The 19,130-nt window shown below is 41.8% G+C and overlaps 1 protein-coding gene across 5 annotated transcripts in view; it reads right to left on the bottom strand.

The window, feature by feature from the left end:
• The window catches only part of ROS1 (ROS proto-oncogene 1, receptor tyrosine kinase), an 84,281-nt gene extending 65,888 nt beyond the window's left edge, over window positions 1-18,393 (bottom strand). For 2 of the 5 annotated variants that reach the window (XM_083831378.1, XM_083831377.1), the window contains exons 1-7: window positions 18,004-18,391; window positions 16,173-16,226; window positions 14,923-14,982; window positions 14,159-14,185; window positions 3,749-3,809; window positions 2,920-3,068; window positions 1,356-1,494 (exon numbers count right to left, since the gene is read on the bottom strand). In XM_083831378.1, the coding sequence (XP_083687504.1) occupies window positions 1,356-1,494; window positions 2,920-3,068; window positions 3,749-3,809; window positions 14,159-14,185; window positions 14,923-14,982; window positions 16,173-16,226; window positions 18,004-18,126 (613 nt within the window). In that variant the 5' untranslated portion in view covers window positions 18,127-18,391. Of the gene's footprint in view, window positions 1-1,355; window positions 1,495-2,919; window positions 3,069-3,748; window positions 3,810-14,158; window positions 14,186-14,922; window positions 14,983-16,172; window positions 16,227-18,003 lie in introns of those variants that run through there. The other 3 variants (XR_014582402.1, XM_083831380.1, XM_083831379.1) reach the window with 3 other exon arrangements.
• Window positions 18,394-19,130: the final 737 nt, after the last annotated feature.

The raw sequence follows: 19,130 nt of genomic DNA on the forward strand, positions 1-19,130 counted from the left end.
CAACTCTTCATTCTCATATCTCAGTTTGCTCCACGTAACAGGGAACAGAACAAGAACAGTCTGCCCTGTGAATCTTCTAAATTATGCCTTTTCAGTGCCGCGTCCACATCACATTTTCACTGAAGTTTATTTGGTATCTATACAGTGACCTTGTTGTAAAAAGAAAAAAGGAAGCAAACCAAGCCTTACAAGGTTGGAGAACATTTAATTTCTCACATATCTGTGATCCCCACCACAGTGTACTTGGGAATCTGCTGAGAGCCAAATCTCAGCTTCCATAGACTTTTCCCTATATTGTATTCTCTGGTCAGATGGATTTGTCACAATCTATAATGTAGAAACCCTGGAGGATTTTTCCTTCTACCTTCAGTCTTGAGGGTTTGTTAATTTTCTTTGTTTTCCTAAACAGGAGATGCAAGGTGGGAAAAAAAAAAAAAAAAAAAAAGTATGTCATTTAGGAACATGAGCAAGACTTTTAAAGTTAGATCCTGCAGCACTAATGTTTCAGCACTAAGCTCAGTGAAGCTGGAAAACAAAGTAACTTAAAAATCATGAAAAATATCTATTTTTTTCTATGAAAATATGTACACTATGCCATGGGATGCAAACTAAAAAGCTATGACACCTCCTCTAATGCCTTACTCAAGGGTATATATAGTTCTCAATATGAAACTGCATATATCACCAAGAGAAAGGAAACAGTATCAGTGCAAAGTGCAAATATTTTTTAATGTCAGTTCCATGAAATGTTGATAACATGACCATGACATCATATGCTGTCTGTAAGACAATAACAGACCAGGAAATTATATTCAAATACTATAATTTTATTTACCTTCTCATATCACTGATGTCTTAACTAAGGAATATTGTTAATGTAATTTCTGTCTCACAATAACAAGGTACAGGGAGGTTCCATCTTTCTGTTGTAGATATATAGATTTTTTAAATATGAGCAAATTAACTGACATGTTGGGAAAAAAAAAAAAAAAAAACAGCAACCGTCTTTTTTTTTCTTAAAGGTCCAGGAAAGCATTTGTATTTCATTCAAAAAGTTATTGTGTGTAATTATGCACAAAAGTATTCAATGTGCCCTAACAATTTGACCATGTACTTTTCTGTTTACATTTTTAAAACCAGAAGCCACAAACAGTCCTAAATCTTGTAGTTCAAATAAAAAGAACCTATAGTATTTTAGCTGTCTTCTGCAGCTACTTAGCAGATAACAAATGTCGTTCTTTAGATTAAGCAGCTTTTTTTTTTTTTTTTTCTGTGAAGGAAGCAAGAAACAACAAGGAAACCTAAATGTTTCTGACATGGTCCTGAAAGAAGTGATTAATAGTGCAATATATTACCTCCGAAAGCATGGGTCCGGTAACTGGGACTCGGCGGAGAATGGAGCTGCAGCTGAGATGTTATGATCCAAACTACTCGAAATACATACTCTGTGAAGGCTTGAAGGTCTTTGACTGTATATGAAGTTTCAGATACTACCTAGATCAATGTATAAACACATCCATTTTCCTTCTTCCTCCATCTGGAGTTATTACGTAGGGTGTTATCTGATCAAAAGAGATCTGATACAGCAGCATACATATTTCAAGATACTGGAGTGCAGTATCCTAAGTTTAAATAAGAACAAATTCTGGGGGCTATTTGTATCACAGAATTTGATTTTTCTTCCTTTCAGAACTTTTTACCACCTATTTTCTTCAGAAAATCTAAATTTTTACTAAATCTAAGCAGTGAGTGGATGTGTGGAAGGATGGATACAATAGTAAATTTGAAGAATAAGGTTAATAATAATAATAATAATGACAACAACAACATGGGCAATATATTTTAAACTTTTGATATATATACTAAAGGTTGATCCAATGGCTCCTAGATACCCTAAAATATTTACAGTCTGAAGTCATTGCTCCACATTATTTCACCAATGATTAATTCAAAAGAACTTCCTGGTTAGCAAATGGTCTTCATGCTTTTTTGTACCAACTCACCATGCTCCATAAATTAGTCCAACAGAGATGATGACAAGATAACAAGCATGCAGTTGACACAAAAGAGCATGATCAAAGAATGACTGCACTGAGTCAGAACAAAGGTCTACCTAGCCAAGTATTATATCTTTTACAAGAACCAAAAAAAAATATCTGTAAGGTAGAATACCTGGAGGGGGGGCGAGAGGGGGAATAAAAATAAAAATAGCATGCAATTATATTTCTCTAGAATAATCACAGTCTTGACATTTTATAAGTATGGATCAACATGAAAAAAATGCAATGTTTATATTTAGTAGAACTCAATCTTTTCTTCCATTAAATTGTCCAGTCACTTTTTGAACCCTATTTTGTAATTTAAATAATTTTAATATTTATTAATTTAAATTTAGTAATTTAATGTCCACACGTGTCAGGAAGCAGCTGAACATCTTAACTAAATATTCTGCAATGAAATACCTTTGTGTGTGCTTGTTTTGAATTTTCCACCAAGGTCCCTAGCTCTTGTGTTGGAGAAAAAGGAATAATTTTTCAGTTCTCAGCTTCTCTGTGTTATCCATGATATTCACAAACCTCCTTTATATGCCTAATATATTATCAAATTACTTTCTAAAATAAAGCAAAGAGCAGACAATAAACGTAACCTTTGCCCTACAAGTACATCAAGAATCCTAGTATGTTTTACCAGTCTTAGCAAACTGCTAGAAAACAATAAAGGAGCCACTTAATTCACCACTAAATTACAGCCACTTCTGTTGCAAAATCTGGCTGTTACTTTCTTTCCTCACATGTTTTTTTGACATGATTACACTCTATTAATAAATTACCTTCTCTTTTCCCCCCAGTGAAGCAGGAATGGATTATAAATTCGAAGAACCTTTTCCCTTGCAAAGTAAAAGGAATTGTCTTTCTTTACCTCAGTGTATCTCCAGTCCCCAGGGAGCTGGCTGAACTTCCACTGGATAATATATTTCACCTCAGAGATGTTAGCTGGCTTCCAACCTAGTGTGACATTGTGGCTTCCAATGGTAGATGCAAATGGTGCTCCAGGATTGTTCAAATATTCTGAGGGGGAAACAAACACAATAGTAAGAAAACTCCCTTCATGGCAAACTCTGGATCTATTACCTCATGCACCTGATAGCTGTGAAGCCAACAAAAACTCATAAAATAATATATCTAAACTGTTGGTGAATGAATCACATGACATTTTAAAAGTAGTTTGATAAAAAGCCTTGAACGGGCCAAGCTCAAACTGAGCAAATGTGACTACATCTCTGCACTTGGCTAAATGCACTTTTAGTTATAGGTACCTAGTGAAGGTCTGATGAGTAGAGAAAGTATGGGAAACCTCTGAAGAGAGGATTTGCATGGAGCCTGTTTCAATACCACTGTATTAGCCTAATTATTACCATTTAAGTCACAGGAGATTTTGGCAATGATTTCAATGTAACAGTCAGGTCAAGGATGAATGCTCTACAAAGCATCATCTTAAGTAGTTGAGAATGGATTCAAAAAGTCCCAAGTCCATGAAAGGGAGGGGAAAAATGTTCTACTGTAAAGCAAATTTAACTTCATTTTATTTGTTATAAGAAAAATGAAGAGAATTATAGCTTTCCAATGAATCAAAAAACACAAGATATCCCTATTTTTTCCAAAGAAATCCAGATCGCAAAGCAAGGCTGTAATCTTAAAATGGAATTTATCAGACTGTGAGTTAGACACAGGACTATGTTTCGACTTACCTTGTGCTTCAACACCATATGCATCCTCTGCACGGCTACAGCCAAACTTGCAGGAAATTGTCTGTGTAGGATAGAGAAATCACTGGTTAGTTTTGTAGAAATACATACATTTTAAATACATAGAAACCCTGTGGACATTTTGAATACATTAAAATCTTGTAGAAATAATTACATTCATTTTTAAAAATGGCAGTATGTCCTGGTTCCAGTTAGGACAGAGTTAAGTAGCTCATAGTAGCTGGTAGGGTGCTATGTTTTGGATTAGGATGAGAAGAGCGCTGATAACATGCTGATGTTTTAATTGTTGCAGAGCAGTGTTTACACCAGGCCAAGGACTTTTCGGCTTCTTGCTCTGTCCTGCCAGCGAGCAGGCTGGGGGTGCAGCAGGAGCTGGGAGGGGACAGACCCAGGACAGCTGACCCAAACTGGCCAAAGGGGTATTCCATACCATCTGACGTCATGCTAAACAATATATAGGGGTGGCTGGCCGGGGTGGGGGGGCCGGCTGCTCGGGAATAGGCTGGGCATCGGTCAGCGGGTGGTGAGCAATTGCATTGTGCATCACTTGTTTTCTTACACATTATTATTGTTAATACTATTACCATTATCACTATTATTATTATTATTGTTATTATTATTTTCCTGTCTTAATAAACTGTCTTTATCTCAACTCACAGGCTTCACTTTCCCGTTTCTCTCCCCCATCCCAGAGAGGGAGGGGGGAGGGTGAGCGAACGGCTGTGTGGTGTTTAGCTGCCAGCCGGGTTAAACCACAACAGTCTTTTTGGCGCCCAACGTGGGGCCCGAAGGGTTGAGATATCGACAAATCTGACCAGAGTGTGTTAAACTAAAATTGGTATAAGTATTGGACCTGCTTAATAGTTGCTAGTCACGATGTTGATTGCCTTAATCTCCAGTCTGCTGTACCTGTATTCCAAATTGAGTTTTATGGTGCGTTACTTTCTGTATGTGCTCCCTGTTGCACTGTTTATCCTTTCCGGGCCCTGGTTTAAGATTGTTATGGTACTGTGCGGTGTAGCAATGGCTTATGAAATGATGAAATATCTGGTCATGACTTTAACCTGGTATTTGTACTCAGCACTGACATCGACTCTATACTTTGGAACCCATATCTCGGAAGCTATTAGCAATTACACCTATTGCCTGTTTTCGTTAGGGAGCCAATCTGTGAAGGGGACAGGGGAAGACATGTTTCCCTACCTGTTCACTCTCCCTTTCTCCTTCACCACCACCCTCTTATCCCCCGAGTTAGTTACGGTGGTTCTCCGAGATGTTGAATATCCTTGGGATACTCAGACCAGCCTGCTCTTGTTGTTATGTCTCCTGAATGCGCTTCAGATTTTGTGGAGGGTTAAACAACTACTTAGGAATCTCATCCGGAGATCTGTCTTGAGGCGGGATAGTTGCGAGTGGCAGGGAGTGTGGGAGGATATGGGCAGGTTTCTAGAGCAGTGGTCACCTCCAGTGTTTTGGACATTCACCCCTGAACAACTGCAAAATCCTAAAAAGCTGGCAGAATGCTTGAAAAAAAGGTGTCATGACTCTGGCAGTTCCAAAGTGACACAAATCACTGTAGCGTGCTGGGGTCTGGCTTGTGCCTATCGAGCTGCAATTGATGCTATTAGCAACCTAGCTCCAGCTCCAGCTCCTGCAGCCGCTCCAGTTCCAGCTCCTGCAGCTACTCCAGCTCCTGCAGCCGCTCCAGCTCCTGCAGCCGTTCCGGCTCCTGCAGCCGCTCCAGCTCCAGCCCCTGCAGCCACTCCAGCTCCAGCTCCTGCAGCCGCTCCAGCTCCTGCAGCCGCTCCAGCCCCTGCAGCCACTCCAGCTCCAGCTCCTGCAGCCGCTCCAGCTCCAGCTCCTGCAGCCGTTCCGGCTCCTGCAGCCGCTCCAGCCCCTGCAGCCACTCCAGCTCCAGCTCCTGCAGCCGCTCCAGCTCCAGCTCCTGCAGCCGCTCCAGCTCCTGCAGCCGCTCCAGCCCCTGCAGCCACTCCAGCTCCAGCCCCTGCAGCCGCTCCAGCTCCTGCAGCTGCCCCAGCTCCTGCAGCTGCTCCCACTCCTGTGGCTGGGTCAGAGAAACGAGCTGTAGCAGTGCAAGTTGACCCCGCAGAGGGTATTCCAACCCCTGTGGCAGACCCTGCGTCTGGGTCAGAGAAACGAGCTGTAGCAGTGCAAGTTGACCCCGCAGAGGGTATTCCAACCCCTGTGGCAGACCCTGTGGCTGGGTCAGAGAAACGAGCTGTAGCAGTGCAAGTTGACCCCGCAGAGGGTATTCCAACCCCTGTGGCAGACCCTGTGGCTGGGTCAGAGAAACGAGCTGTAGCAGTGCAAGTTGCCCCTGTAGACAAGGTGAAAAAATGGTATAGAGGCTCAGGTCGTTTAAAACGCAGACAGTCTTCTGCTAAGTCTGGGCGTAGTGAAGACGAGGCTGGGCCATCAAAGGTGCAGGAGACTGAAGATGAGGATGAGGATGGCGAAAAATCAACAGTAACTACCCGGACTCCATACCAGCCATCAAAGGTGCAGGAGACTGAAGATGAGGATGAGGATGTCGGAAAATCAACAGTAACTACCCGGACTCTACACCGGCCATCAAAGGTGCAGAAGACTGAAGATGAGGATGAGGATGTCGAAAAATCAACAGTAATCACCCGGACTCTATACCAGCGTGAGCTACGAGATGTGCGAAAAGATTTTGGTCGCTGTATAGGCGAGCAGCTTGTCACCTGGCTGCTCCGGTGCTGGGACACGGGAGCCAATTATGTGGAATTGGAGGGCAAGGAAGCCAGGCGGCTGGGATCCCTTGCTAGGGACGCATGCATTGACAAAGCAATTGGAGATGGAGCACAATCTCGCAGCCTCTGGAGGCGTCTCCTGTCAGCTGTGAAGGAAAGGTATCTCTTCAAGGAAGAACTTGTATGTTTACCAAGCAAATGGACCACCATGGAGAAGGGAATTCAGTACCTGAGGGAATTGGCCGTACGGGAAGTAATTTATAAGGACCTAGACGACGCACAAACATCCGCAGATCCAGATGCAGTCCGGTGTACACTACCCATGTGGCGGAAGTTTGTACAGAGTGCCCCATCATCATATGCCAGCTCATTGGCAATGCTAGCCTGGAAAACGGAGGAGAATCCCACAGTGAATGAAGTGACTAAAATACTCCGGCAGTACGAAGGAAATCTCTCCTCTTCCCTAAAGGCCTGTGTCTCAGCTGTGGAGAAACTCTCTGAAGAGGTCCACCAACTTAAAGAGAATTTATCTTCCCCTCCACCTGAACGAACCAGTGTCCACCAGCTAAAAGAGAATGCTTTGGAGAAACTTTCTGAAAAGATCCACCAACTTGAAGAAAGATTATCTTCCCCTTCACCTGAACGAACCAGTGTCCACCAGCTAAAAGAGAATGCTTTGGAGAAACTTTCTGAAAAGATCCACCAACTTGAAGAAAGATTATCTTCCCCTTCACCTGAACGAACCAGTGTCCACCAGCTAAAAGAGAATACCTTGGAGAAACTTTCTGAAGAGATCCACCAACTTAAAGAGAGTTTATTTTCCTCCCCACCTGTACAAACCAGTGTCTCAGCTATTAGGGGTAAACGTTCATCTATGCAAGGAAGACAATATGGTGGGCACACACACCGCGCCACCCTGTGGTTTTACCTACGTGACCATGGAGAGGACATGAGAAAATGGGATGGAAAATCTACTGCGACCCTAGAGGCACGGGTACGTGAATTGCAAAGGAAAACAATTGGGAAAAAGGAGTTCTCTGAAAGGTTTGCTGCTCCAACTTCCAGCAGGCAGTCCTTTAAACACAGAAATGAAGATTCTGACCAGGACTAGAGGGGCCCTGCCTCCAGCCAGGGGGAGGAAAGGGACAATCGAGTTTATTGGACTGTGTGGATTCGATGGCCTGGCACGTCAGACGCACAGAAGTATAAGGCTTTGGTAGACACCGGTGCACAATGTACTCTAATGCCATCAAGCTATAAAGGGCCAGAGCCCATCTGTATTTATGGTGTGACGGGGGGATCCCAGCAGTTAACTGTATTGGAGGCTGAAGTGAGTCTAACCGGTAATGAGTGGCAAAAGCACCGTATTGTGACTGGCCCAGATGCTCCGTGCATCCTTGGCATAGACTATCTTAGAAGAGGATATTTCAAGGACCCAAAAGGGTTCCGCTGGGCTTTTGGCATAGCTGCTTTGGAGACAGAGGACATTAAACAGTTGTCTACCTTGCCTGGTCTCTCAGAGGACCCTTCTGTTGTGGGGTTGCTGAGGGTTGAAGAACAGCAAGTGCCGATCGCTACCACAACTGTGCACCGGCGGCAATATCGCACCAACCGAGACTCCCTGAGTCCCATCCATAAGCTAATTCGTCAACTGGAGAGCCAAGGAGTGATCAGCAAGACTCATTCACCTTTTAATAGTCCCATATGGCCAGTGCGAAAGTCTAATGGTGAGTGGAGACTAACAGTGGACTATCGTGGCCTGAACGAAGTCACGCCACCACTGAGTGCTGCAGTGCCGGACATGCTAGAACTCCAGTATGAACTGGAATCAAAGGCAGCCAAGTGGTATGCCACAATTGATATCGCTAATGCATTTTTCTCCATCCCTCTAGCAGCACAGTGCAGGCCACAGTTTGCTTTCACTTGGAGGGGAGTCCAATATACTTGGAATCGGCTGCCCCAGGGGTGGAAACACAGCCCTACCATTTGCCATGGACTGATCCAGTCTGCGCTGGAGCAGGGGGAAGCTCCTGAACACCTGCAGTACATCGATGACATCATTGTGTGGGGTGACACTGCAGAAGAAGTTTTCGAGAAAGGGAAGAAAATAGTCCAAATCCTTCTGAAGGCTGGTTTTGCCATAAAACAGAATAAAGTTAAAGGACCTGCACGAGAGATCCAGTTTTTAGGAATAAAATGGCAAGATGGACGCCGTCAAATCCCAATGGATGTGATCAACAAAATAACAGCTATGTCTCCACCAACTAGCAAAAAAGAAACACAAACTTTCCTAGGTGTCGTGGGGTTTTGGAGAATGCATATTCCAAATTACAGTCTGATTGTAAACCCGCTCTACCAAGTAACCCGTAAGAAGAATGCTTTTGAATGGGGCCCTGAGCAACGACAAGCCTTTGAACAAATTAAGCAGGAAATAGTTCATGCAGTAGCCCTCGGGCCAGTCCGAACAGGACCAGATGTAAAGAATGTGCTCTACACCGCAGCTGGAGAGAATGGTCCCACCTGGAGCCTCTGGCAGAAAGAACCTGGGGAAACTCGAGGTCGACCCCTGGGGTTTTGGAGTCGGGGATACAGAGGATCTGAAGCCCGCTATACTCCAACTGAAAAGGAGATATTGGCAGCATATGAAGGAGTTCGATCTGCTTCGGAAGTGGTCGGTACTGAAGCGCAGCTCCTCCTGGCACCCCGACTGCCGGTACTAGGCTGGATGTTCAAAGGAAGGGTCCCCTCTACGCATCATGCAACTGATGCTACATGGAGCAAGTGGGTTGCACTGATTACTCAGCGGGCTCGAATAGGAAACCCCAGTCGCCCAGGAATCTTGGAGGTGATTATGGACTGGCCAGAAGGCAAATACTTTGGGATATCACCAGAGGAGGAGGTGGTTCGTGCTGAAGAAGCCCCCCTGTACAACAAGCTACCAGAAAATGAGAAGAAATATGCCTTGTTCACTGACGGGTCCTGTCGTATTGTGGGAAAGCATCGGAGATGGAAAGCTGCTGTATGGAGTCCTACACGACGAGTTGCAGAAGCTGCTGAGGGAGAAGGTGAATCGAGTCAGTTTGCAGAAGTAAAAGCCATTCAGCTGGCTTTAGATATTGCTGAACGAGAAAAGTGGCCAGTTCTCTATCTCTATACTGATTCATGGATGGTAGCAAACGCCCTGTGGGGGTGGTTACAGCAATGGAAGCAGAACAACTGGCAGCGCAGGGGCAAGCCCATCTGGGCTGCGGCATTGTGGCAAGATATTGCTGCCCGGGTAGAGAACCTGGTTGTAAAGGTACGCCATGTAGATGCTCATGTGCCCAAGAATCGGGCTACTGAAGAACACCAAAACAACCAGCAGGTGGATCAGGCTGCTAAGATTGAAGTGGCTCAGGTGGACCTGGACTGGCAACATAAAGGTGAATTATTTATAGCCCGATGGGCCCATGACACCTCAGGCCATCAAGGTAGAGATGCAACATACAGATGGGCTCGTGATCGAGGGGTGGACCTGACCATGGACACTATAGCACAGGTTATTCATGACTGTGAAACATGTGCTGCAATCAAGCAAGCCAAACGGTCAAAACCTCTTTGGTATGGAGGACGATGGCTGAAATATAAATATGGAGAGGCCTGGCAGATTGATTACATCACACTCCCTCAAACCCGCAACGGCAAGCGCCACGTACTTACAATGGTGGAAGCAACCACCGGATGGCTGGAAACATATCCTGTGCCCCATGCCACCGCCCGGAACACTATCTTGGGCCTTGAAAAGCAAGTCTTATGGCGACATGGCACCCCGGAGAGAATTGAGTCAGACAACGGGACTCATTTCCGAAACAACCTTATAGACACTTGGGCCAAAGAACATGGTATTGAGTGGGTGTATCACATCCCCTATCATGCACCAGCCTCTGGAAAAGTTGAACGATACAATGGACTGTTGAAGACTACACTGAAAGCAATGGGTGCTGGGACATTCAAAAATTGGGATACACATTTGGCAAAGGCCACCTGGTTAGTCAATACCAGGGGATCTGCCAACCGAGCTGGACCTGCCCAATCAAACCTGTTACGCACTGTAGAAGGGGATAAAGTTCCTGTAGTGCACGTAAGAAACATGCTGGGTAAAACAGTCTGGGCTACTCCTGCCTCAGGAAAAGGCAAACCCATTCGTGGAATTGCTTTTGCTCAGGGACCTGGATGCACTTGGTGGGTAATGCAAAAGAATGGGGAGGTCCGGTGTGTACCTCAAGGGGATTTGATACTGGGTGAGAATAGCCCATGAGTTGAATTGTAGTATGTTAATTATTATATAATAATGTATGTCATCACTACCATGATTGCTATATATCATAGATGAAAATGGTGATTAATTAGAATGTATTGGACAGAGTGTAACCTGAGCATGACATAAATGGTATGGAATAAGGGGTGGATATCTGTCCTGGTTCCAGTTAGGACAGAGTTAAGTAGCTCATAGTAGCTGGTAGGGTGCTATGTTTTGGATTAGGATGAGAAGAGCGCTGATAACATGCTGATGTTTTAATTGTTGCAGAGCAGTGTTTACACCAGGCCAAGGACTTTTCGGCTTCTTGCTCTGTCCTGCCAGCGAGCAGGCTGGGGGTGCAGCAGGAGCTGGGAGGGGACAGACCCAGGACAGCTGACCCAAACTGGCCAAAGGGGTATTCCATACCATCTGACGTCATGCTAAACAATATATAGGGGTGGCTGGCCGGGGTGGGGGGGCCGGCTGCTCGGGAATAGGCTGGGCATCGGTCAGCGGGTGGTGAGCAATTGCATTGTGCATCACTTGTTTTCTTACACATTATTATTGTTAATACTATTACCATTATCACTATTATTATTATTATTGTTATTATTATTTTCCTGTCTTAATAAACTGTCTTTATCTCAACTCACAGGCTTCACTTTCCCGTTTCTCTCCCCCATCCCAGAGAGGGAGGGGGGAGGGTGAGCGAACGGCTGTGTGGTGTTTAGCTGCCAGCCGGGTTAAACCACAACACAGTACCACAATTTCATTCCAGAGATTTTCCTGAGAGCCATTCTATCAACTTCACTGGGCACTGAATGAGGGCTTTTGTCCTTACACACTGTCCCTTTGTGGAAAGCACAAATACGGAGCTGTGTTAAAGCTGGAAAAAGAATTTGGTGACAACCATGGATTTAGAAAATATTTTTTTTAAAACTTGCTGACAATGTATTCTACATTTGGGGTTTCACTCTTTCCTGCTTAATATATTTCTCATGAATGAAGCATACTCTTACAAATGTAATTCCAGAGAATTTTCAAAATGGTTGAAATCATTAGCTTCTCAGAGCAGCCCGGTTAATTCACTCTTCCTCAGTAGTAGTTACTACTTCTGCTACAATCATGTCTACAAGCTGAAATCATGACAATACCCCAGGGCAGTGAGTTCTCCACACTCACATCCTAAGAACAGAAAACTTCTAAGAGGTTTCAGTCTAGGTAGGGAACCTAGAGGTAGCATTACGCTGTTTTATAGGCAGAGAACGTAAAAAGAGGTAGTAATATTTCCCAGATGCATCGCAGTAGCTTAAAAATTACTTTTAAGGCTGAGTCTCCAGGAAATTCAAAAAAATTGAGAAGTGATGGTTTCAGTTTTTTCTAGACGGGCATTTTATTTGGGCTCATTTTACTCTGTGAGTTTATTTGGCCTATACAACTTGAAGTTTGCTTCATACAGCAGCCATGTTTCGAGTGATAATTAACATTTAGACCATTCAGAGGCAATTCATTATATTAACTGAGTGATTTCCTCAATTGCGCTCTCTCTAAGACTCTAGGATATCCACTTCTGGCACCCTTCAGACACTGATAAGGCATACGACTTCAGAAAAGTCAGTTGCTGCTGAGATAGATTTCAAAACTTCCTTAGCAGTATATCCTTAAATATATATTACCTCAAATCTAGGCATTAGCTGCCAAGTACAAGCATTTCAAAAGTTTTTTCAATGCTTTCGTGTTCAGAGAAGTAAAATTCTTCCAACTGAATTACAATGACTATTAGCAGGCAAAGGTCTAGGTATAAGTAAATATTACTTATCAGCTGTAAATTGCAGCTTGTCTTTACAACCAAGTATTGTTTAGTTTGCAGGGGATCACTTTGTCAGTTTAACAAGCTGATTCATCGTGCTTTCTGCTTCATTTAACACAGACATTTTCAACCATTTGTGTTTTGTATTGTTTTTCCTTCTTCTTTTGATCTTTGTCAGAACCATAAATCCATTTTTTGCTTTAGGTAAGAGGATTACAGAAGCTCCAACCCTTAGAAATTTTGAAGGAAATTTGCCATCTGCTCTGCCTGAAAACAAGAAATCCTCATATACTCTCTGTCTATAGGAACTGCCCCTTCCTGTGAATACCCCCACTGAATTTAGAGGCATTCCCCTGTTCCTAGGTGGGCGGTACTATTCAAAAGGAGTAATACTCCTGGCTTCAGTCTCAGGGCGTAGTCACACAACAGAGCTGAGCAGATGCCAAAGGAAAAGTCCCACTCTTGTGCCTCCTCCTTTCCCCTGAGGACTGCAATGATCTGATCCCCTACATGCAGTGATCTGGTGCTCGCGTGACCACATGGGGAGTCAAGTCGGGCAGCTGATCCAGCGTAAGGATAATCCTGAAAAGCCCTTGCATAATTTGTGGAACTAACATTGACCTTTTGTGTGGCCAAACGAACAAAAACAAACAAACAAAACAGAAATTGGTTACTTCTTGGGCTGTTCTTATGCTCTAAAACCATTTTATCTGTAAGCCATTCAGCTTAATTGCAAACTATTGTCATGTTCACAGTTTCACAGATCAAGAAGCACACCACCACCACCCCAAAAAATGAATCCTTTCAATCAGATTTCCAGACTCCCAGCAGGTTTGTGTTCTACTTGGGATCCTCTCCAGCTCCTCTACTGCCAGCTTGCCTCCAACTGGATACAACTGGCCTCAGCAGTGCCAGCCACTGTCCTGCAATCATCACTGTCCCATCCTACCCTCTATGTTCAAGTTAAAAAGCATTTTGTTGTCTCATGCTTACCAAAGTAAGTGCCACTCCATCTGCAGCACAGATCAGGCATTTTCCTTCCAAAGGACAACACATAGTGCCTTACTGAATTACATTTTATTTCACGTCTTCTACCCAGTCAAGAGCATGTATTGCCTTCTAGTCTAGCTCCCACTACTTCTAGTCTAGTTTCCACCTCTCCTCAGCCAATGCCATACCAGCCTGAATAAGCATTCTCTTTGGTTTATCCTTGATGGTATCAATGAAAAATTGAATGGAACAAGACCCTGGGAGAGCCCAGAAAATAGCTGAGGTGGGTCGCTATTGTGTCCTATGCTGGTGAGATTAGATTGCTTTCTTTAAAGCAATACTCCTTGCTACAGAACAGTCTTCAATGTAAACATGCCCTTAGCAAACATGCTGGGAAGAAGAGATTGTATATTCAAATACTTAAGTCATTCTTCAGCTTTAGGGAACACAAAACAATTAGACCTGGATTGATAAGCTTGTGTATCTGCATTATATTTCTTAGCACTGTATGAACATTGTAAGAACTGAAATTATGATTTTTTTGTTTGTTTGTATCAATCTGATAGCATTTAACTTACCTCACATGCTCTGGTGTATGTCTTGTTCTGCCAAGAAGCAAATTAGTGAAACACAGTATTAGCATAAATATAATGACAGAGTATTTTAACAGATAATATCAATTAATTAGAAATTTCTTACTGTGAAAGTATACTCAAAAATCTTATCATTGGTAAATAGTGAAACAAAAAGGAAAACCCACGCTTTGGGAGAAAAAAAAAAAAAAAAGCCATCATTAAGATGATGCCAAGGCTGAATGAGCTTCAGTTTTTCAGGTAGGTCCAAAAAGATCAGCTTAAAAATTCATGGCAGTTGTCCTAGACCCATGCTAATTCTTCCCCATCTGGTTTGCTAAAAGCAAGAAAACAGTCTAGTGAAGACATGAGCTACATTTACATCCAATATAGGCCCCAGCAGTGTAAAATCCTGAAATCACTAGTTCTTTCTCAGTGCTTGAAAATCTGGGTAAGTGGTTGAGCTGAATAAACTGTAAAGTGTCCCCATATTGTGACACATACAATTTAAACCTCTGATTTTACAGGTAACTCCTACACTAGGAATTATTATTATTGATCCCTGAGGGTCCCTTCCAACTTGGGATATTCTATGATTCTATGATTAGTTTCCCAATGGAGATATTACAAATGTACTGAGAAAAAAATACAGACCTTATATCTTTTCATAAAAACACTGCTCTCGTTAGGTTTTCCACATCTGCTGTTAGATAATGTACTTGATGGACTGGAGACAACTGCTATAAAGCCAAGGTTAAGGCAATACTCACACATTTCAGAGGGCAACTGAGTTGCACCGTTGCATTCCAAAACTGACATCCCTGTGTGCACTGCAAAGACAGATGGTGGCTTTAAAAAGGACTTTGAAATCACATTTGTAAAGAAAAGGGAAACTCCAGTGCTAAGGGTGAGGAGAACATTTCAGAAACACTTGTTCACTGGGTAGAAGTGACAGATATACATTATGCAGCACAGCCAAGCACAGTAGAAAGCCATTCAAATGAAAGCCTCCAGCTCTCCAACAGGCAAGGCATAGGCTTTAAAACCATGAGTTTTCAAAGATGTAATAAATATTATGTGATTTGAATTTTATGTTGGACCTGTCTTGTTTATTCTGTCCCATCTACCTTTTAATGTTCCTGTACATTTTTCTTTTTAAAGGGAACCTGGAAGGGAATTGCTTTAGAAGCGTGACAACTCTGACATCGAGTACTGCAAAGCCTCATGAAAAAAAAAAAAAAAAAAACAGCAAAACTTAATAACACTGAGCAAAGATACACTGTAACCTAGTCAAGTCAACTACGTACTGTCATGACAACACAGCCTTTTACTATCCCATCATCATAAATGACCCAGCCTTGATAGATACCAGGTGCTGAGGTTGCTTCTTGCTAATCTCTGCAGAAAATACTGATACCTGAATTCTCCACAGCTCTTCAGATAATACATATATAACTACCAGCATGAACTGTGCATGAAATCAGAAGGAGGAGAACATCAGCTAATGTCCTCACAGGATTGCTGCTATAGAAAGTTTGTGTTAAGCTAAATAGCCTCCTGCTACAGGCACAAACATTTGAAGTCCTACAGAAGAACTCTGAATTTTAAACATTTGTCAGCTTAAGTTTTCTCCCATCAAATCACTGAGAAAACAAAATAAGCATACTTAATTGTACAAAGCTAGCTGAATAAAAGTCTTAATGATTTCCATTTTGGAGAGAAAACTGGTTTTGACTCACTTCCCAAAAAATTACTGATTATGAATTTTGTAGATCACAAATCTGGACACAACTAGCAGCAGAGAATCAGACACTTTACGCAGAGTTTTCTTTTAACAAAAAAAGATAGTTGTCTCTTTAATAACGTGAGCCAAATCTAAGCACATTATTTACTGACTTATGGCAGACAGAGAACTGTACACATTTGCATGAAGTCTTTGACAATATGATCATTGTACCCATATTAGCCAAATAGCAGTTATATAAACTACCAGTAATTAACAAAGCAAACCATTACTCACCGCCCCATTGATGTCACTAACATTGCAAAGGTTTGCAATTCCGAGTTCTCCTTCCTATAAGAGAAATACATGTTTTTACAAAAAGTCTAAATGTTCCCCACCCAAAAAAATAATTGATTTCAAATATAATGAAATATCGGTTTCTTGTGAAACAAGTTTTCTTTGACTAACATTTATTCATATGAATAAATTTATTGTTGACACACAAGTAGCTTCTCACTTGAGACTAATTGCAGAGCGCTGCTAAAACAAAGACTTGGCAGAATCAGCTAGAGTTAATTTAATTATCTCAGGTATGAATTTGGCCCTTGTCTCCTGATTCTGGTTCACAGAGTCAATAACAAATGCTTCATAAATATGTTGGGCATAAATAACACAGCCAAGTGGCTTTGACCTCTGGGGAGCAGAAAGACTTTCCTTCGAGCTAAGTGCCTTTTGTCTGGCCTGCTTTTGAAGGGGTTGTATGCAGCCATATGGTGACCGGCTTTGCTCTGCTGCCAGAAGGGCTTTCCAGCCAAGGTGCCTCTTTTTTCACATCATTCAAAGTGTGTAAAACCAGTCATCTCCTGTGAAGTGCAAATGATTTGGGGATGTATCTAACAGCCTTTGAGAAGCTGAATGTTAGTTCTCTAGTTTGGTCCTGCAAGCAAGTAAGAACATCCTTAACAAGACAACCCTCAGAAGGACATTTCAGCACACCAGGCATAACGTGACAATAGGTAGAACCCCAGACCCACATAAAGCTGTCACAGAACAAATGTGAACACAACAAGTAGATTGAAGGAGAAAAATAAGATTTACAGCTCTTAGGCTCCAAGATTATATTTTTCTCATCTGAATCCCTAACACAATACATTCACTGAACATGAACGTGATTTTCCTGTCTTTCAAAGCTGATAGGAAGAAAAACTTATTTCTTATTCTGAATTAATTTAAGCTTAAATCAAAGGATCCCCATTAAAGTTATCATAGCATGCTAGGCTTCCACCAGGGAAGGCAATTAACTCTTTCACTGGTGCCAGAGTTAGAAATAGTTTCAAAGGAACCGTCAGACAAATGTATGAAATAAAATGGAGCAGGTGCTAGTCTTTTGCAGATTTACACAGTTAATAAGCCTGAAGGCACAAAATGTCCTTTTTACAGAGCAAAGGTACATGATCTTCTAAAAACATCAACGTTTCAAGCAAATAGAAACAAGCAGCTAACTCCTGAAAGTCTGAGGAAGATTTGTCATTTGGATTTGAGAGCTTTTGCTTATCTTTGTTATGCATCGGTAGAAGGAAAAATAATAAATTCCACTCGACTACTCAAAGGAACACTAAGAAAGCATAAGATTAAGGATCTAGTGACTTACTTTACTTCTTAAAGAAATATCTACAGTTTAAAACATAGATGATTTAAAAAAGAAGCTGAAACTAGTATGGGATAATTGTGCAAGCCACAGATTCCCAGTCAATTTCTTATGAATTTAGAGTTTTTCTAAGTTTACATAAGAAAAGTCAGGCTAGACAGAAACCTGTAAGCAAAGTGAATAAACTGAATGATCAAAGGTGGCTCTCCTCCACTGTCCAGGGTCTTTAGAATTTACAGTAATTTCAGGAGCTGCTGAGACGAAAGTATAGCATGAAAACCCATGTAAGCTGGTTAAAGGGATTTTGTTCTTTACCAGGTTCTACAAATTCAAATGTAAAATATTAGTTCTCAAACTCTGTTTTTACTCAAATGCATTCTTTAAAAGATTTTTTAAAGACTTGATCAGTAATCAAAAAAAATCTTAGTGTTAATGATCAGATACATTTCAACAGATTAAGAATAACTTTTCAGAACTTACCAAGTTACTTGTACACAGGTTTTGACAATTTTTTGAGAAAGTACTGTACACTGCAGAAATCCATACAAAGTAAAAAGTAGCAAGTCTGTTTAGTGGATGATCCCACAGGCAAGTGTTCCTCATAACTTGAACAATTTCATCTGGCAGTCTGATTCTTTTCTTGACTTGGCCATACAAACTCCTTTAAGTCTAGATGACGGAGAGACAACCGTGAGATTTTACTTTTCAATATATTAAATATTTTTAAGTCTTTGTTTAGTCCATTGTTTGTATGACTTTTCAGCTTCCTGGAGCACTTGTCTTGAAATTGCACAACACCTATTTCATAGTTTCTTATTAAGCCACTGAAACAAAAGAGGTGACCAATGAAAGTCAGCGTATCTCCTTACATAAATATCATTAACGTGAAGAGGAAACTAAGTATAACACTTTGAGCCAGGTGCTGCAAAAAACACGGAAACGGGGAAAGCCTGGGAGAAAACTGCCCTAACCTTCATTTCTACTGTGATTAAGCTATTTCTAAATATTTTCAAGTGGCTATAACTAAGAAAATTTGTTCGTGATGATGAGTAACTCTGCTAGAACACTAATCAGTCAGTCCAAAAATATTAATTCATTATATTTTAATAAGTTTGTACCCATGTCATGGAAGAAAATGGAAGTGGATATATAAATCATACATCTGATTTGGAGAGAGGTGAAGAATCCTATCTACAGTTGGAAACATATTAAAGAAGTGAGAGGGAATTCAAGCTTGAGATAAACACAGCTTCCAGTCTCTGGCACATTTCTGTTGTTCTAGCAGAGCCACCCCCAGAATAATTCTATGAACTGGAACAGGAAATCAATCCACACAAATATATATATATGTATAAATAAATGCTATGGCATTTCTGTGCATGTGTATTGTTATTTTTGTGTACATATTTGTACAGACACGACAATCACATAGCATTTTAAAGATCTGTCGCATTCTGTCAATGCTACTATCCCCTCATACCTCAATGCTCCTTTATCTTCCCACATCCAACTCATTTGCCGATCAAATATTCATGTGTTCATGCAATGAACCAGTCTGGGAATCTGGTTAATGCTAACCCAGCACCAACAGAAACAAATTGGTTAGC

Source organism: Anser anser (assembly GCF_964211835.1).
Source record: "Anser anser genome assembly, chromosome: 3".
Lineage (NCBI taxonomy): Eukaryota > Metazoa > Chordata > Aves > Anseriformes > Anatidae > Anser > Anser anser.